Here is a 20,577-nt window from a genome sequence, read left to right as displayed (position 1 = left end):
TGCCAGGCACTGTGCTAAATACTTTATAATTATTATCTTATTTGATCCTCACAACAGCCCTGGGAGAGGGGTGCTATTATGATGATCCCCATTTTACAGATGAAGAAACTAAGTTTTCTGGGGTTACATAGCTAGTAAATGCTGTGGCTGGATTTGAACTCAAGTCTTCTAGACTCCAGGCCCAGTGCTACACCCACTGTGCCACCTAGCTGCCAGTGTATGGTGTTGGGAGAGAATGGTTTGTCTGCATATTGTATCCATGGTACCTAGCCAACTTTCTTCCCTTGCCTCTTAGCAGGAGCTTCCTGGCACACAGTTAAACCACCAGATGGCACTAACAGCCACCAACCTGATCCTATTCATCAAAATCAGGCTCTGAAAAGTTCCTTGTTTGCCATGGCAGTCATAACCAACTCCCAACACCACTAGGAGCTGGCAGGAAGACCTAAGCTCACTGTAGTTCTCAAGAGCTAGCAACCTTGAAGTCTTAAGTTCTGCCTCTCTTTGAGTAGCCTCTCTTGCCCTGCTATTCTGAAGGATGTATCTAATCAGAATAGCTCCAAGCCCCCCTTCCAACAGGAAGCCAGGCCATAAATGAGCCCTAGTTATAAGACAGTTCTATAATGACACCTTCAACACAAGCAAAAATAGATAAGCTTAATTATATACATAATTTTTAACTCTTTAGTATAGAATCAATCAAAGAAATATAATGGAGTCTGACCAACACAGCCCCAGCCTCAGTGAATAAATCAATAAACATTTGTTAATCACCTGCTATATACCAGGTACTGTGCTAAGTGCTGAGGATAGGAAAGGAGACAAAAGACAGTGCCTGCCCTCAAGGAGCTTACAATCTAATGGGGAGAATGGGCTTTTTAAAAGAAAAATCTTTTTCTCCCCTACCACCCACTTCCCCTCCTCCCCCATCGGGAATTTTTTCATTTCAGATGAAGTCAATGAGACCCATCCAGGGGATGTGACTTGCTGAAGGTCACACTGGTGGCTGGGGTGGGGCTCTGTTATTTTCAGGAAGCTGACCCCTTCGGCCTGACTAGGCAGCTTCTTCTCCCAGTGACCTTATTCCCCCAGGGACCAGAAAGGGGGAAGATAGTACACAGCTTGGTGTCAGAAATCAGTGTAATCTGGCCAGAACTAGAAGTTTCAAGGTTAGGGCCTAGTGGAGACAGCCAGCTAAATCCAGTGTGTCAGCTTGAGGGGTGGGGTAGGAGTGGGAGGAGAGAGGATGGACTTTATTCTACTCTAAACTTGAACAGGCATGAGCAATAGAAATTATCTTTGTTACTTACCTCAGCTGCATATGAAATAGTAGTAGACTAGAGGATTCCAGGCTCTCAGCTTCCCCCCACCCCAGTGGAAAAAAAAAATTGGGGCATGATCTTGGATGGGAGATATTTCCTCCATTTTTGCCTCAAGGGAAAAAGGAAATTTAGATTATCTTGGGGACAAGATAAGGTAGCACCATTTCAGCCCAGGCCATTATTTGAAATCTTGACCCAAGAACTAGGCTATCTCTCTCCCCTTGCTGCCAAGAAATAAGAATTCTTTTTTATATTAGAGCCATTTCTTGTACTCTTCCGTAGCAGCCCTCCATTGTAATCAAGAAGGAGGGTCAAGCCAAACTGTCTGTGTATGACCCATTTGGCATCTGTAGTCCCCCCGCCAAGTGAGAGCAGGGAGAAATGTTTTTATCATTTGCCCTCTTGGAACAAAGTCTGTCATTGCCTTTGGTCAAAGTTCAGTTGCTTTTCGGGGTTGTTTTCAGTTATGTTTGTGTAGTTACTGTGTAGTAAGTACTCTGTCTGCTGTCTTCCAGCTACCTCAATTCCTATGAGTCTTCCCATGGTTTTCAAAATTTTTCATATTTGCTCTTTATTAACTGCACAGTAATATTCGAATACATCTGTGTGTCACAGTCTGTTTGCCCAGTCCCCAAAGTATGGGCATACCCATTTTGTTTCTAGTTGTTTCTGGTTTTTGCTACCACAAAATGCACTGCTATGAATGTTTTGGTATGTATAGGACCTTCTGATCTCCTTGGGGTATAAAGCTAGTTAGTAGTGGGATTGGGGGTATGAACAGTTTTGTGTGAGTCATCTCTTTTTGCGAGGTGGTATGTTTCTGACTTAAGGGGGAGTTTAACAAACTCACATGACCAAGCAGAAAATTAGGCTTTAATTAACTGAACTCTAAGTTGTCTTTAAATATTTTAAAAAATGTTTGTTTTTTATTATTTGTTTAATACATGTTATGTGATTTTTATTTAGGAGAAGAGAATTCTGATAGTGGTTCTGAAACAGAGTCTGGTGAGTTTAAAGTTATACTTAAGGGGAAAAAACCATCAACAGTAAATTATTCTTAATTAGTTAAGTGACTTCAATGAGAATAGATCTTTCGAGACCCAGGGATCCTTGGTTATTTGCCTCTCATAGGGGATTGTGCCTCTCACTTAATTCTTATGAGTCTGTTGGGCACCATTCTTTTCTGATTATTCAGAATAAGTGGACATGCCACCTTTTTTTAAACCAAAGTCATGTCCAGGGGGTTTAACAATCAGGAGATTGTGGTTCTGGGCACTTTGATAGCTGGGAAGGACTTTCTCCAGAGGCAGATAGGTTTGTAATTGGCAAATGAAAGTGGCAAAACAGGATGATGTGATGAAGAATGGTAGGAAGTGGGTGCTATGGAAACAGGTAAACCTCTGTTTTTTTATTGGCCTGTGTTTACAGCAGCCCATGTTTGAGTTCATGCTTGGTGTCATTCTGAAACTAATTAGGATGTTTTCTTTTATAGAGAGTGAAGAGTCACAGCTGGAAATAGGAAAGTCAAGTGAGTGCACTGTCTTTTGCTTTTTATTTTTTTTCACTGTTAAAAATAAGTGGAAACATTGAGAATCTTCAAGCTTAAGGTTTTCTGGTTCATCTTGCATTATACCATTTTGAATATTTTTAATAAAGCAAATTATTTTTAAACATTGAAACTGTTATGTTTGGAGGTACTGGATCACTCAGTGAACTCCAGTTTTTCCCGTTTACCTCTAGAATAAAATAAAAACTCCTCCATTTGGCATTTAAAGCCACAACCTTTTCAGCTGTATTGTACTTCATCCCCTTCTTGCCCTCCCCGGTCTGTCATATGATATTCCCTTCTTTCCTCCATCTGTTTGCTTTGGCAGGCTCCCATGCTTGGACCCCCCTCCTTCCTTACCTCTGTTCCCTAGCCTCCCTCATTTCCTTGGGTGTCACCTCCTACATGATGCCTTTCTTGATCCCCAGCTGCTAGTACCTCCCCATACCAAATTACCTTCCATTTCGTTTTTTTTCCCCAACAAAATTCAGTTAAAATTTATGAAGCACCTAGGTGCTAGGAATTTTCTTTTCATGGGAAAAAAGTCAATCCTTGCCCCAAGGAGGTTACATTCTGCTAGGATTTGACATGTACACACAGATGAATAGAGGGTAAGGTAAAATGTGGTGAGGACAAGGAAAGACGGAGAAAAATGCTCTAAGAACATTTTTTTTGGTTATTCTTTTAAAAATTATTTTTTGTTTTTTAATTAATTAATCAATTTTTAGTTTTCAACATTCATTTCCACAAGATTTTGAGTTCCAGATTTTCTCCCCATCTCCAGCATGCATTCTGAATACTCCTTCCCCTAATCTGCCCTCCCTTCTATCACCATCCCTTTCTGTTTTCCTGTAGGGCACTTCCATTTCTTTTGTATAGAATTTATAGACATTTATTTTATCTCTCCGGGTGGAGTGGATTCTTCCTTGAGAAGCCTCTCCTTTTTGTATCCCTGTTGCCTAATACAGCACTTGGCACATAGTAGGTGCTTAATAAATGCTTATTAATTGATTGGAGCACATGGATTGTGTTAACACTACTAGTACTAGCTACTGTTAGTAGCAATCTGCTTCATTAACTGAGAAGCAGTGCAGTGTAATGGTTAGAGTCATGGACTCAGAGTTAGGAAGATCTGGTTTCACATCTACCATATTCACCAGCCCTATATCCTTGAGCCTTAGTATCCATAGTTGTAGAAGGATGGTAATCATGATCGTGATAGCCACTTCTTAGGATCTGGGGGATGCCCAAGTGAGACTATGTATATATAACACCCTGCAAACTTGAAGGTACAATACAAATTTCAGTAATGGACACAGAGGCAACGTTCCAATTTCCTGATTCTGTCTTAGTACATAGAGTCAGGAAGACCTTGGCTCCTGTCCCACCTCTAAGAATACTTCATGGACTTGGGATCCCAGGGCCAGACCTCTCAGTGACTCTGAGATGGTTAGTCACTAGCCAGGGGTGGATCTGCATAGGACAGAGCCTCCACGCTGAGAGTACCCTAGGTTAGTGAAACCAAAAGGGCAAACAGCGTCCTCCAAGTCCTCCTAAATGGGGATGGTGTGCCTGCGATGGAAACCAATCTCCCAGGACTTCTCGGGAGGCTTTCATGACATATTTGTAAAGGCCTTTGCCAGCTATAGAGGGCTTTAGAAATGGCAGTTTGTGTCTGAGGCTGGATTCAAACTTGGGTCTTCCAGACTTCAGGCCCAGCAGTCTAGCCCCTGGGCTACTCAGCTGCCATTTTTACCCCATGTGTTGTGATACTGGTCACACGCCCATAATAAATGATTGCTGGATTGGGATGGACTGGACTGAATGTCTTTTGTCACCAGGAATCTAGCCAGGGTTTGGGCCAGTATAGGAAATGCAGTAGAAGAAGTTAGGAGCAGGAGAGGCTGCTGCTCTCAGGAAGCTAGCAAGGGCGTGGGTTAGGGCCTGTTGGGGCTGTTAGGAGTGGTCAGTGAGACTCCTCATGGGATGGGCCAAGGCGTGCAGAGCAAAGGGACTGAACACTGGAGCAGTCCCAGAATGGTGCCCTGGGATTGGGAATGCACTTACTACTTCTGAGGGCCGTTATCTTGAACAGCACAGACCTGCTAACTTGGCTTTGTCTCTCTCTGGAATGCTGGTTGTTAAATGGCTCTTGGCCCTTTATATGGCAGACAGCCTCAATGGAGCTAGAGAATCAGTCTCCTTTGGAAGCTCATTAAAACACTTTGCCCGTAATAAACACTCAGGAAATAGACACTGAGATGTTTGTTCTCTCTTCAAAAGCTCTCCTTCTTTGTTCTGGCCTGAATGGGGACCCCACAGGGATGCTCAGAACTGTTAGGCTGGTTCACTGGGAGGAGATACTTGTCTTCATCCTGAGATGTTTCCTCCTGGATGTCCTCTATTACAGGCCTGAGGCCAGTGTCCTGGCCTATCATCCAGGGAGGGGAAGGGAAGGGAAGGGAAGGGAAGGGAAGGGAAGAAATATTTGTTAAGCACCTACTATGTGCCAGTCTTTGTGCTAAGCATTTTACAAATATTATCTCATTTGATCCTTACAACATCCTGGGGAGAGAGGTGCTATTATTGTTCCCATTTTACAGTTGAGGAAACTGAGGCAGACAGTGACTTGCCTAGGGTCACACAGCTAATATCTGAGGCTAGATTTGAACTGAGGTCTTCCTGACTACCCATCTGGTGCTCTATCCACTTTACCACCTACCTGCCCATAAACATGGTACATAAATTATGCATAAATATAATAATCCTCAAACAGTCTTCTCTTGACTCTACCATCCCCTCAAGCTCTCCTCAGCTGAAATCCTAGAAATCCTAGAAATCAACTGTCCATGTTGTCTGCCACCTCTTCCTCTTGTTTTCAGTCCTCTGCACTCTGGCTTCTAACTTCTTCTGACCTCATTACTTGACTGAAATGGCCTTCTCCAAAGTTACCAGTGATCTCTTATTAACTATTGAAACTGACAGTCTTTTCTTAAGTCTCCATCCTCCTGAACTGATGTACCAGTACCTGGCCCGTAGGAGGGTCCTAATAAATGTTGGTTGGCATGGACCGAAGGACTGAATTGAACGTCCTTGTTTAGAAGTAGCCGTCATAGTGCAGGGATCCAGAGATCAAGAGAACTGACAGGCAAGGTTCTCAAGAAGTCTGGTTGAAAGCAGAGAACAGTTAAGGTCATGTTAAGGTAAAACAGATGGGCATCCTCCCAACCATTGTTGACTCAGCAGCTATTGGGAAAGAGGTAAAGCTAAAGCAAGATAATTCATTACTTTGCTATAAATGAACTTGGCTGTGACACTGTTTAGCCTAGATAAGCCGGGCACCATAACTGCAGTCCCTTTGCCCTGCCATTGTGTCTGCCCCAAGATCCCCTGGCCCTTACTGTCTGTCTGACCTCCTCTGTGCCAGTGGTCCATGGACAGGGAGGGTCTGTGGATAGATTTCAGAGAGTCTGGGGGGAAAAATTTGTCTTTATTTGCACTTATCTCTAAGGGAAATTGAACTTGTGCTTCCATTGTGAATGAAAGCTGAGCAGGGACCCGGGGGGTCTCCAGACTGCCAAAGGGGAGTCAATGACACACATTTAAGAGCAGCCCTCAGATCTGCAGCTCTGCTAATTCTGCTCCAAGCCTCCTGGACCTTGCCATTGCCTGACAGCTGCTCCCTAAGCCCATCAGCCTGCTCCTCCTGCCCTGCCACCGAGATCTCTTGTATAGGTCGTCTCTCCCCGTTTAGAGTGAGCTCCCAGAAAGCAGGAACGCCTCATTCGACTATTTAGATCCCTAGGGCTCAGCCCTGTACTTTCTCATTCATTTTTCATTAGCTCCTAGTCAGTGCAGCTCCTGTGACCCAGCCCTGGGGCTACTGTGCCTGCTTGGGATTGGCTGTTGTCCTTTATTCTTGAAGAGGCCCAAAATGACATCACTATGTTAGAGTCAAGTTACAATGCGGCTGACTGTGGCTGCTCAGACCAGTGTGAGCTTGGAATGTTCTACAACAGGTCAGACACAAGTAGTCTATGTGAACATTTGGGGAGGATTCTCTAAATCTGTACGTCTGGCATTTCTTTTGAGCAACTTCAGTTCTGCTTTGCCCCTGGAGCATAGCACCTTCTCTGATGAGGGCACGATGCCATGCTGGGTGGTCCTGTGCCAGTGTCTCCCATGTCACACAATCAATTCCAAGATTCTTAAGAGAGACCCTGGGAGTGTCCTTGCATTGCTTCTTTTGACTGCCACATGAACGCTTGCCCTCTGTGAGTTCTCCATTAAAGTCTTTTTTCGGCACACATCCGTTTGGCATTCTAACAATGTGGCTGGCCCATCAGAGTTGCCCTCTCTGTGGTAGAGTTTGAATGCTTGGAGTTTAGTTGCCTGGTTTTTATTACACTAGCCTCAGTGATGCATGCTGGGCTCAGGCATCCAGGTTTAATTGCTTGTTTGTTCTCGGCAGGTGAGGAGCAGACTGAGTCTTCTGCTGAGGAATCTCCATTCTCCCAAGGTAAAGTAAAGCCCCCAGTTTGCTCCCTCTCTGCCATGTGGGACCTTCTTCTTTAGAAGGCTCTCTGAGACAGAACTTGTTAGGATGAGAGTGAACAAGGCTTAAGATTGAACCAGACAGAAATAGTAAGGAGGTGGTGTCATTGATGGAAATGGCTTTTGAGATGGTGAAAGGAAATCCCCATTGCACTCAGTCAACAAGTATTTATTAAACACCTACTATGTGCCAGGCACTGTGCTAAGCACTGAGGATACAAAGAAAGACAAAAGATATCCCCTGCCCTCAAGGAGCCCTCAGGCTAATGGAGGAGACAGCTTGCAAATGACTCCACCAAAAAGAGGTCCAGGATAAATTGGGGGTAATCTCAGGGAAGGAATGGAGATGAAGAAGAACTGGGAGAGGCTTCCTATAGAAGGTGGGAATTTGGTACTTGAAGGAAGCCAGGGAAGTTGGGAGGCAGAGACAAGGAGGGAAAGCATTCCAGGGATGGGGGCTGGCCAGTCAGGAGATGCAGTATCTGCCTGGAGGAACAGCACAAGGCTGGCCTTAAGGGATCCAAGTGTCTCCCTAACGAGGCACCAGGTTTAAACTGGGCAAATTCTATAACCTCTGCAGCCTCAGTTTCCTGGTCTTTGAAATGAGGGGGTTGGAGTAGATGGTTTTTAGGCTGCCTTCCAGCTCTCAATCTGTTACTCTGATTCTGAAAAAAGAAAGAAAAATCTTCTCAAGGTGAAATATGCCTTTAAAAAAATGGAGCATTGGGGCAGCTAGGTGGCACAGTGGATAGAGCACCGGCCCTGAATTCAGGAGGACCTGAGTTCAAATCTGGCCTCAGATACATGACACTTACTAGCTGTGTGACCCTGGGCAAGTCACTTAACCCCATTGCCTAGCCAACCCCCCCCCCAAAATGGAGCATATTAAAGAAAACTAACATAAAGGGGCAGAGACTGTGGGGTCAGAAGACCAGGCTTCTAACACTCATATTGCTGTTTGCTAGCAGTGTGGCCTCCCCATTTCTTTGGGCCTCAGTTTACCCATTTGTAAAATGAGAGTGCAATGACATAAGGTTCCTTCCAGCTCTGTATCTCTGATCCCAATCTCCCCACATGTGGACCATGTGGCCTGCTTGTCTCTAGATCACAGGGTTATGCTGTGGGGATTCAAAGGAGAATGTATGTGGGAAAGTATGTGATGAGGCAGTGTGGGCAGACAACAAGCATTTATTAAACACCTACTGCGTGCCAGGCATTGGGCTAAGCATGGGGGATACAAATAAGGCAAAAATAGAGATAGTCCCTGCCCTCAAGGAGTTTACATTCTAAAGGGGAGGAGTGTGTGTGACTGCATACAGAAGGGTGTTGAAAAGCTGGCAGTCAGGTACCTTTGAGGGGCTACCCAAGAGTGAGGGTCCAGAAAACCAGATTGAAGGTTGGCTGGCCCCTAGGAAGAACTGATCACATGGAAGAAGGCGCCAGCATGGCAGAAGCCGTTCCAGGGAAAGGAGGCTCTAGGCACTGAGGGAAATTCCAGAGTGGCTGGCAGCTGAGGCCTGGGGGCAAGGTCTGGGAAATCAGAAGCAGGGCTGGGAGATGGGGGAAGTGAAAGCAATGTGAGACAATGGAAAGAATCTACATTTGTAGTCAGGACCTGGGTTCCAAAGCTGGCTTTGTCCCTTACCTGTGTAACCTTGGACAATCTCTTGGCCTCAGTAAAATGGGATTGGACTAGACCTTTTAAGGTCTCTTCCAGTTCTAAATCTATAGTTTAATGGTTTTTAAAAAAAATTTTTTTGGTAAGGCATTCGGGCTTAAGTGACTTGTCCAGGTCACACAGCTAGTAAGTGTCAAATGTTTGAAGTCGGATTTGAACTCAGGTCCTTCTGACTTCAGGGCCAGTGCTCTATCCACTGCACCACTTAGCTGCCCTAAAATCTATGGTTTTACAATGCTTTGTAATCTATGAATTGCTTTAAATATATAAGGTATTATTAAAAAGCAACCATTTTGAAAACTGTACTGTAACTTACATTCATGGTTGTGATGCCGACTTTTTTTTATTTTTTGACCCAGACCTGTGATTTTATCCCTTTAGGGAATTCCATGTATAGAAACTCCCTTCACCAATGTAGGGTACCTCACAATACAGCCTTAGGGGATGGCTTGGGTCACTGAAATAACTTGCCCAGGGTCACATAGCTGGCACGTGGTAAGGCTTGAACCTGGATCTTCCTGGCTTGAGGTTCCACTGTGTTGCCTGTGATATAGAATGGAATTCGCAAAAATGGTTTTCTGTCATTTGGAGTGACTTGGATGCCTCCCTGATGCTGACACCCATGGCTCAATGTGCTGTTCATTTAAAAACTTGCTGTTCCACTCTGAGGGTCAGAGAGTCCACAAAAACTCGTGTTTCCCATTTATGGAGGATGTTCCTTTCCAGGGGAAGACCTGACGAAGAAAGGATTCCAGGCTCCTTTCCCTTCAGGTATGGCCTCGTCTCATCTTGACCGCGTACTCATTTCACAGAAGTCAATAACATTCCTAGAAAGTAAGCAAGATTTTCTCTCTGTTATTTAGAGTTTGGCTGTCCTCGCACTCAGTGTGAACACTGCATCACTGAAAATGTAAGTGGACTCAGGATAAAAGGGGCTTTTTTTTTTATACAGAGAGCCTCTACCAGTCATTGATCCCTGTGTGTGTTTATCTTCTTGTGTTTAGAAGCAGAATGAGCAGGTGATGCCCAGGCTGCTTTCCAGGGGACAATTTCTGTGAGTGATCCTGAAAGTAATAGTAGGGCAGTTTCACGTTAGGGCTTTTTAATCCCTATCCCAAATCAGAGAATCTACAGTCACTCATTTCCAGATTGTTACGAGGCCTCGCTGTGCTGTTGTGTTTGAAGGCAAATCTTATTTGAGGGTGGGCATTGGGCTTCCCTCTCTCCCACCTTGTCTCTGCTTTTGGAAATCCAAGCCCACTTTCAAAGGCTGGCCCAAATGCCCCCTTCCCCCTCCTGAAGCCTTCCCTGATCCCTCTGGCCTGAAGGGGGCTTTCCTTCCTGGTAGCCCATGGCCCTTTTTGGGCAGCTATGTCTCTATTCCAATTTATTCACATACTGTTCTGATTCAAGTCTGGTCTGCTTGCTAATTATTTAACAGATGGATATTTACTTTGTTATTATATGCCTGCTTGTGAGGGCATGGTGGCACAGAACACAGAGAACTCGCTCCTTGGAGGCAGGGCCATCCCTGTTAGAGTCCAGGTCCTGCCTACCTCTGACACATACTGACTGTGTGATCCTAGGTGTGACCATGAGCCCCAAGCCTCTTTCTCAGACCAGAGGAGACAGAAGAGCTGCTCATCTGTATCACCAGGGCAGGGCTTGGTTCTTGGAGTCCGTGGTATCTGTGGGACTGTGCGTGTGTGTGCGTAGTTGTGTGTATGTGTGTTTCTGTGTGCATGTATGCACATGTGTTCTCTTTTGTGTGTTTGTGCGTGCATGTGTCTGTGTGAGTGCATGTTCACGTGTCTGTGTGTGTATTTGTATGTGCATGTGCACACAGTTTATGTGCGCTGTGTGGATAGGCATGTTTCTGACATCAGTACACACACGTCCACACATGATCACCATCTGTAGTTGGGCATTCATGTACAGGTTTGCACATGCATGGGTGTGCATGTGTCTGTGTCTATGTCTATGTGTACACATGCACATATGTTTTGTGTGTATTTGTGTGTGCGTGTGTCGGTGTACTCATGCACACAATTGTGTTGCATGCCTTTTCTTGTGCACATGTGTGCATATTTGTATGTGCACATGTGCATAGATTAGGTATCCGTGGAGATGTGCATAGGTGTCTATGTGCACATCTACATGCATGTAGGTGCATGTCCATTGTGTGTATTTGCATGTGCATATGTATGTGAGCATTGCACACATGTACATTTAAAAGAACTGTTTCAATGCAATTGAAAGCTTTCCTCAGTGACCCTCTGCTTTTTATTTCTCTAACTAGAAATATTATTCTGAGAAGGGGTCCATTGACCTCGCCATGCTGTCACAAGGGTCCATGAGACAAAGAAAGCTTAAGAACTTCAGAAGTAGAGGGAGTTTCCACACTGACCACATTTTAGGTCCAGATCCCACCTATTCCCCCCCTCACCCCCCACTGTCAGCTCTGTGAGGTCAGGGACCAAGACTTCATTATTGTGGTCCCTCTCTCCAGGGCTAGCATGTGCATTGAGCATAGTAGGCACTTTGCCTGTGATTATCTCCTGTTTCTCTTGGTTGTAGTCTAGTGGTTTGCTTGTAGTCTTCTCCATTAGACCATGGGCTCCTCAAGGGCAATGACTTTTTTGTCTTTCTTTGCATCTCCATCACTTAAAACATCGTAAGCACTTAAGAAATGCTTATTGATTGACTGACTGACTGACTTTTTGGGGTGTGTAGACCACGATTTCGTTGATGTAAAGAACTCCCAGTGAAGAAACCCCCTTAGCCAGTGTAGATCAGTCTTGGTTGAATGGAGTTGCTCAGAGGTTGGGCCTGAGGTCACACAGCTCTGTATTTCAGAGGGAGGACTTGACTTTGAGGTCTCTCTGACTTTGAGGTTGGCTCTTCTCCACATTGTACTGCCTCCGCTAGGCACTTTGAAATGGTTAGTACAGAATAGGGGAGAAAGGAATGCATTCGAATGAGACCATTCTTTCTCTTAGCATTTTTGAAATAAATTAAAAATGAAAAAATAACAGGGACACTGTTTTAAACTGAAGTCACTATTAACCTAAGACGTCTCATGCAGGTTGAAGGTAGACTGTGAAGGAACATACCAGTGTGCCCAGACGGGCCTGATTTTTGAAGTCAACAGGAAGACTGACATCAAGTACTCGGTTTTGTCCTGGAGCAAATACGCTGACTTGGTGGTTAAGCCCTGGATTGTTGGCGGGCCCTTATTTGACGTGAAATGTGACCCGGCCATTCTTGTCTCCATCCAGTTTCCACATTCCCTTTGCTTGGGCTGTAAGTGTCCTTCAGCTTTCTCTGCCAGCTTAAAGAGTGCTCGTTTCTGGGGTAGACCAGCAGCCCGGTAATCGTCTCTGTGCACATCTTTACAGACCATGAATCCTTGATGATGTTCAAAGTGTTCCACGTCACAAAGTCTGGTCCTGCTCTCGAATCCACTGTCAATCACTCCACCACCCACGTCAAGTGGCACGTGAGCTCCCTTTCTCCAGTGGGGCCGGTCATTCAAACCCAGGAAACTGTGCAACATCACGGGGCAGTGATTTTATACAAAGTTATTGACAGCCATCCATCCCTGTCCTTTCGCGTTTATGTGGCCACGAATAACGACTCCTTCATCAGGGTAAGGCCATTCCAATTTCAGCTCTCCTGGGCATTCGTGGGCCTAGTCCAGCTTTTAGATGCTCCTGTAAAGTTCAGCTTTATTGAGTTGGAACTTCTAAAACCAGACCTCTGAGGGGAAGAGAATGAGGGCCCATGTACAGCGTCCTTAAGTCCTCGGGGAAGCAGAGTTTGTTCATTCAGGTGAATCTCCTTGGAAAAGAATGTGGGCAATTCAGTGGTGGAGGAACAGACCTTTTTTCCCAAGCCTAGGCCAGCTTCATGAGGTCAGAGTCTGGGCATGAAAAGGCATTCTGAGCCAAGTGCTCTCTAGGCATAGGTCCAGGGTTGGAGTTTATTGAGATTGAGTCAGTGAGGAAGATGGCAAAAAAAAGCGAACCAAAACCCAAACTCTTTTACTAGATAAACAGCAACCCGGAGCCATCCACACACTGAACAAATACATGGTGCATCAGTGAGTGCAGCAGGCTGTAGGTCTCTGAAGAACAGCAGTCTGGTCTGCTGCCGCCTATATCTCCATTCTAGCTCTCTCTAGCTATGACTAGGAGCTGTGCATCCACCATGAAATTCTAACAGTGCCGTGCAGCCTATGTGAATCACATAAGACCTGAGGAGAATGTGTGGCGCTCATATGACAGGCCTACTTCTGACACCACGCCAGGTCATCATCTGTACAAAGGTCTAAAAAGGCAGATTGAAGCTTTCTGGCTCTAGCCTGAGCCCCAGGTAACAGTTCAGTCTAAGGACCTCTAGGATAGCCCTGAATCAACTCTCAGAAGGCATTTTCCCAGGAGTCCTTTGGATAGAGTTTTCCTAGGGATAGGCTAAACATTCTGGACTTACTAGTCTCCTCCTCCTCCTCTTCCTTTCTCCTCCCCCTCTGCTCCCCTCCCTGCTCCTCTTCCATAGGCAGTAGCAGGCAGCATATTTTGAAGGGATGCCTATCATGCCCTCCCCTACGAGGCAGGGCTTGGTGTAGAGAACAAACAGGCGTTCTGCAGGGTGCTTCCAGGGTGCAGGGAAGCCCACACTTTGGGCTACAAGTCAACGACAGGCTGGGTTTTGTCTATAACTTCATGCCAAGACTAGGAGAAGCATTGGTTGGTGTACATGTGGCCCAATGGTGCAGTGGTTAAAGCATTGTACTTGTCCTCAGGGAGAACTGAATTCAAGTCCTACCTTAGATACTTGCAGCCTCAGTTTACTCATCTATAAAATAAGGATAGTAATCTCACCTGCCTCACAGGGTTGTGATAAGGATCAAATGAGCTAATGTGTAAAGTGCTTTTAAAACCTTACAACACTCCATAAATATTGGCTGTTAGTATGCTCAGGGCAGCTAGTTGGTGTAGGGGATAGAGTACTGGGCTGGGAATCAGGAAGACTCATCTTCTTGAGTTCAAATCCAGCCTCAAAAACTTACTAGCTCTGTGACCCTGGGCAAATCATTTAACCTCAGTTTCCTCATCTGTAAAATGAACTGGAGAAGGAAATGGCAAAGCACCCCAGTATCTTTGCCAAGAAGACCCCAAATAGGGCCACAAAGAGTCAGACACAACTGAAAAATGACTCGGCAACAATTATTGTTGTGAAAGGATCCTCTATGGGGTAGGTAGGCTTCTGAGTACATTTCTTGTATTCAGAAATTAAAGATAGTTTGTTAATATTAACTTAAAGATTTTAGAAAGCAGTCATACTGGATTCACGAGGTGTCAACCAGCAGCTTTGGGGGCAGTTTGGTGTATTCCAGGGGTGGGAGGAGGACTTTCTAATCATTTATTGTTGGGTCCCAGAGTCTGATACAGGACAGACTGTCTTTTTGCTGTCCTTGAACGAGGACTGGGGCAATGGAAAGACAAACGTAGGGCTTAGATGTGGGATTGCCTATCTCCCTTCAGTTCACACTGAATTGGAGGCTTCTTTTAAACTGGCTTATATCAAGAAAGGGAAGATGTGGGCCTTCCTCTCTGTACCACCTTAGTGGAGGGGAGTTAGCCCACTGTAGAGCTGCTGCCTATTGGGAGCACTGTGGAAGAGGGGCCTCTTTCCGGACTGGAATTGACTGTTACCCTCATTGGTGCTATTCTGATAGTGGGTACATATATGGGGAGAATGGAAACAGGAAAGATGAGGTGTAGCATCCCACAAATAATTCGCTGCAGTCAGTATTTATTGAAAGCTGCCTGTGTGGGAATGTACTGTGTGAGGCTCTTACTCAGGTCAGTTCAACAGATTTTTCTTTTACTGTTTTAGTTCTGAATATATTCTTTCCTTTTCTCCTACCCTTAGGGCCATCCCTTATAATAAGGATTTTAAAAAATAGGAAAAAAAAGACGGTTTAGCAACACCAATCAATAGTTCAGTCCTGGGTGCCTGGGGCCTGAGCAGCTCTGATTATGTTGTCGTCAACGGCATCGTATTTGAGAGAGTATGTGTCTTCCACCCCCAAATTCCTTCATGAACCCCTAGAAAGTGGAGGGGGTTGGGAGGCCTGTTTGCTCGGCTCCTTCTCAGGCCTCGGCTCCTTATTCTCATTACAAACATTCAGTGTCATTTGATTTATTCTTTTCGTTTACATGATTCTAGTCTCATTGTTTTTTCTAATTCTGCTCACCTTGCTTTGTCTTATAGTTCATACACATCTCCCTGTGCTTCTCTGAATTTTTCTTATTGTTTCTTTTTTGGAATAGATTTTTATTCCTATCTTTTGCATCACGTGAGATTTCCCTTGGTTCACGGAGAACCATCCCTTAAAACAACAACAAAAAATTGAGAAGAGGAAAAAGCGATTCAGCAAAACTGATCAACACTATTGAAAGAAATCTGGTGGCAGATTTAATGCCCCGCAGCCCTGGGTCCCCGGGTTCTGCTGAGGAGTTAGGGGAGACGTCTTCTCTATGGGGCCAGCGATGTTCTGTATACTTCCCCAACATTGTGCTGCCTTTTCTTTCTGTTTGCATTGTTGTAGTCCTTGTGAATCTCCTCTTCCTGACTCTGTTGTCACTTTGTATCAGTTCACTTCAGTCTTTCCATGTTTCTTTGTATTCATCATGTCTGTCATTTCTTAGAGCACAAGAAGGTCCCTTTCCATCCTGCATTCCTCATCCTTGGAGTACCCATTCCCCAATCAGTGGCTGTCTACTTTGTTTCCAATTCTTTGCCTCTACAGAAAATGTTGCTAGGAATATCTTGTTATATGTGGGCACTTTGCTTTCTGTTTCTAATCGAGAAGTCTCTGCCTAGCAGTGGAAACTCTCAGTTGAAGGGGCATGGACATTTTACATCCTTTTTAAAAAAAGCATAATTCTAAATTGTTTCCAAAATGGTGGGCCTATTCTTGGTCCCTCCCAGGGCCTTCCTTTCCACAGCCTCTCCAGCATTGACCCTTTCCATCCTTTGTTTTCTTTGCTGGTTTGAAGCGTGAAATGCCAACAGACATTTATTAAATACTCACTGTGTGCCAGGTCTTGATGCATATGCAGTTTTTGTCTTTTTAACTTCTAAATCACAGCATATTGAAAACCAAATTTCCTTTTTGTGACATCTGAGGCAAGGGCAGGAGATAGTGATTTTGCTTAAAAAAAAAAACAACCCAAAACCAAACCCTTTCCCCCCTCCCAGGAAAAAAAAAACCCAAAACAAAAACCAGGTGACTTAGGCTCCAAATGAGGCTCCACCTTTCCAACCCAGTCAGCAGTTAAAAATAATTTTTAAAATTTCTCAGGTTATAAGTTTTTAAAAAGTCCTACAAAACCATTAAAAGCTCAAGAGTTCGAATGACATGGGGAATCATGTGGATGAATGAAGGATCTGAATTGTAGAAGTTTTTCCTTAAAATTGTGGCTTTGGACACAGTATAATTATAAAGGTCAGGTTTGTCTATGAAGAAGAGAGGAACAACTTCTTTCCTTTGCGAAGGGTAGGGGAGGTAGGATGTGGAGCATTTCTTATCCTGAGAAGCTCTTGACCGTCAACTGGTGTGGCTGAACCGTGTTTTTACTCTAATATTCTTTATTTTTCAATCTAACAATAATAGTAATAGCTAGTCATTGTGCTTGAAAGTTTGCAAATCACCTCACAAATATCATCTCATTTGATCCTCACAACAATCCTGGGAGGTTTTTTTTTTTGCAGTTGAGGAAACTGAGGCAGCCAGCAGTTAAGTGGGGAAGGGAAGAGGAGGAATATATTTGAAAATGAGGGTGATATGACAACAGAAAGCTAGCAATGACAGTTTTAAAAAGAAAATAAATTAGCCTGTGTTTATTAAAAATAAAACCAAAAACAGGGTATAGTTCTGTTATTTTCAAGTGCATATAGTCCTTCGGATTCACCACTCCCAAGTGGTTTTCTTGCTGACCAGGTAGCTGCCTTCTCAGATGAACTCCTCCTGCTTGGGCCTGCAGGGCAAGACTGGTGTTTGTTTCTCTTTTGCCTTTCTTGATATCTCTTGTGCTTAGCAGGTGTAGACCCTTGGTAAATGCTAGGTTGCCCCACTGACTCTTTATAATTAGGCCTAGCCATTAGCATATAAATGGTTAATGTGCTAGAAAACTTTTAAAAACTTTTTTTTTCCCTTTTAAAGCAGATTAAGCAAGCTATGCCTTCTTATTTAAATCATGATTTACTCTGGGAATCTTTCCCCTCTGGTAACTTGGCTGTATACCTCAAACCTTCCTAGGTAGAATTATCACAAATTCTGAATTTGTGACTTTGGGATTAATAAGGTGTTCCCCTAATTATTAACTAATGAAAACAAAGGAAACTAGTTTTTTAAAACCAGCCAAAGGAAGCTTTGATGAAGTTGAGGTAAGGAATAGAGGCCCCATGAGAGGTCTGATTTTTTAAAGAAAGAAAATACACTGAGGAAGGAAGTGTCTTTCATCTGTTATTTTTAGGGTGTGTGGGTTTTGGGCCTCTTTCTTCCTAGGGTGACTTTTCCTGTTTGACAGAGAGGAAAAGATAGCCCTGACCTCTGCACTCAGGAAACCTGGCTGGGTGCTAATTCTGGCTTCATACCTCCCCTGCTGTGACCTTGAATCACATCCTCATTTGTAATCTTGGAATAATACTCTCATCAACCCCCCTCCCCCACCCCAGATAGGCAGCTAGGTGGCACAGTAAATAGAGTGCCTGCCCTGGAGTCAGAAAGACCTGAGTTCAAATATGAACTCAGACACTTACTAGCTGTGTGACCCTGGGCAAGTCACTTAACTCTGTTTGCCTCTGTTTCCTCATCTGTAAAATGAGCTAGAGAAGGAAATGACAACTACTTCAGTATCTTTGCCAAGAAAACCCAAAATGGAGTCACAGAGTCAGGCATGAATGAAATGACTGAACAACAGCACCACCCCCCCCAGCCCTTCTGCTAGGTATGGCAGGGAAACAAAACAAGAGATCAATTCCTGAGTAGAAACAGGCCCCCAGAAATAAAAGTAATGGAATTATTCTGTCTGGCACCTGCCATCCTGAGACTCTACAATACTATATAAATAAACACTAATTGGGCTGAGAAGCAGTATGACCTAGGAGATAGAGAGGTAATCTGGCAAGGCCCAAATGGACATCCTGCCCCTGACCCATCCTGGGTGAGTAAGCCCTGTAGTCTGTGAGGGTTCTGCTTCTAAGATGATAAATTGCAGAGAAGGTACTTGTCTGCACTGAGGGGCAAGGATTAAATCACAAGTCTAAACAAATCAGAATGACCCTACCCAATGCTCATTCACTCCATATTCTAGGCAATGAAAAGCTTTCAAAATACAGAGAGCTAGGGAAAGAAATCAAAGCCATGGGGGATGGGATAAAGGACTGAGCCTTCCTTCCGCCTGTCTCCTCTAGAGCTCTCCCAAAGATACTTTGAGCAAGCCGAAGATGAATTTCCATCCCAATACTTTTATCACGTTACAGAAAGCAGTTGCTTTATTCATTGTAGTCCAGGGAATGATAGGTAGCAGGAATTCTAGCAGAATGGCTGCTTGCCTGTCCTTAGAGTATTTCTCTCTAAAGTCTACTGAAAAAAAAAAAAACAAACAAGAGGAGGTAAGATCATGATAATGATAGTGAGCATGTTAACAGAATTCTTCCCTGCTCAGTCAAGGACAGCTACTAATGGCTCTAGTGTCTGCTTGAGGGTTCGAGGAGCTTCAGAGGCTCCAGGCAGATTCCCCAGGGAGATCCTGCTTCTTTTTCCTGAGTTCTGGGTCAGTGGCCTTCCTAATTCCAGCAGGAAAGGCCAATAAGAACCAGGCTGGTGGGAACAGATGCTCATTGGCTTTGCTCTCCCTTTAGATGTTTTTCCAAGGTTGTCTCTGATGAATTCCAGGTTAATTCCTGTTTTTACTTTTAGGATATTGCCAAAGCTGTCAAACATTCTTCCAAGAAGTTCATAAAGATCGACAAGCCTCCCGTGTGCCTGAAACTACTGGAGAACGGGAAGCGATACCGCCTGGTCAGTGAGCCAGAAGCCGAGATCACCCCTGAGGTTGGTGGTAGCTTTGTGTTCCATAGAGCATCTGAAATGAGCAGTCTGAATGGGTCGCTTTGGGCTCTAGTATATGACTGGTCTTTCAAGTGGTAATCATTTAAGATCAAGTGAGCCCTGAAAAGGGCCAAAAACCTGAATTAATCTTTTCTGAGTGAACTAAAAATGCACCTTCCTGTGTCAGCAGCTATAGGACCAGATGAAACTGACCAGCATTCTTCCTGTTTGTGATCACTAAGGATAGGATACCTAGGACCAGACACTCTCTTGAATAGTGGGACTTTTCTTATCTTGGTATCCTGTGGACCCATGTTATGTAGGGGAAACACAGATATCCTGGATCTATAATTTCAGTTGACACTTTGACATTCTCCTATTTTATTGTATTTACTTTTTTTTGGTTTTGTTTTGTTTTAGGCAATTGTGGTTAAGTGACTTGCCCAGGGTCACACAGCTAATAAGTGTCAAGTGTTTGGTCTAAGGCCAGATTTGAACTTAGGTCCTTCTGACTTCAGGGCTGGTGTGCTATTCGCTGCTCCACCTAGCTGCCCCTATTTTATTGTATTTACAGCCTATTCAACTAAGAAACTTCTTTTCTCATGCTATATGTTAAAAACATATGGAGGCGATATTTTTTTGGGGGGGTAACAGACATCCTGAGTCAGGGTTTAAATGTCCTCCTAAAATTGCTTGAGTCAGTCAGAGTTAAAGCTCTGGCTGCATGTACATGTAACTTAAGGGAATAAACAATATGTATTTACTTATCACCTAGCTTGTTGTCTCTTTACTTTCAGGTTGACACAAGTAACCAGTTCTTAGAGTCAGAAAGACCTGAATTTAAATCCAGCCTCAGACAGTGATCCTGGCCGAGGGTCTGTTTCAGTTTCCTCAACTGTAAAATGGGAATAGTAATAGAAGCTGCTTCCTAGAGTTGTTCTGAGGATCGAATGAGATAACATTTGTACAGCATGTTTTGTGATCCTTCAAGTGCTATTACAAATGCTAGCTTTTGTTCTTTGTTGTAACTACTATCCCTAATTGTCTTGAACTAACTTCAAAAATGTAGAAAATAAATTTTAGACCTAACTTGTTCTTTTTGGCTTAGGGTTTGTTGACCTTTGGTAAAAAAAAAAATCAGGTCCCTGAAGCCAGCTAGGTGGCTCAGTAGATAGAACTCTGGCCTTGGAGTCAGGAGGACCTGAGTTCAAATGTGGCCTCAGACACATGACACTTACTAGCTGTGTGACTCTGGGCAAGTCACTTAACCCCAACTGCGTCACTGAAAAAAGCAAAAAAAAAAGCAGGACCCAGTTTTTTTATATCTCCTCTCCTCCCCACTCCATATTGT

At 44.1% G+C, this 20,577-nt stretch overlaps 1 protein-coding gene across 2 annotated transcripts in view; it reads left to right on the top strand.

Moving 5' to 3' along the window:
- LOC110210079 (NACHT, LRR and PYD domains-containing protein 1b allele 5-like) overlaps positions 1-20,577 on the top strand; it is a 59,780-nt gene that overhangs the window by 18,897 nt on the left and 20,306 nt on the right. For both annotated transcript variants that reach the window (XM_020988854.2, XM_020988855.2), the window contains exons 4-12: positions 2,289-2,327; positions 2,815-2,850; positions 7,340-7,387; positions 9,827-9,871; positions 9,964-10,010; positions 10,105-10,154; positions 12,186-12,403; positions 12,499-12,749; positions 19,095-19,229. In XM_020988854.2, the coding sequence (XP_020844513.1) occupies positions 2,289-2,327; positions 2,815-2,850; positions 7,340-7,387; positions 9,827-9,871; positions 9,964-10,010; positions 10,105-10,154; positions 12,186-12,403; positions 12,499-12,749; positions 19,095-19,229 (869 nt within the window). The remainder of the gene's footprint in view (positions 1-2,288; positions 2,328-2,814; positions 2,851-7,339; positions 7,388-9,826; positions 9,872-9,963; positions 10,011-10,104; positions 10,155-12,185; positions 12,404-12,498; positions 12,750-19,094; positions 19,230-20,577) is intronic.

The sequence above is a fragment of the Phascolarctos cinereus genome, unplaced genomic scaffold, assembly GCF_003287225.1.
Source record: "Phascolarctos cinereus isolate Bilbo 61053 unplaced genomic scaffold, phaCin_HiC Scaffold_7;HRSCAF=346, whole genome shotgun sequence".
Lineage (NCBI taxonomy): Eukaryota > Metazoa > Chordata > Mammalia > Diprotodontia > Phascolarctidae > Phascolarctos > Phascolarctos cinereus.
This window is presented reverse-complemented; position numbering and strand designations above follow the sequence as displayed.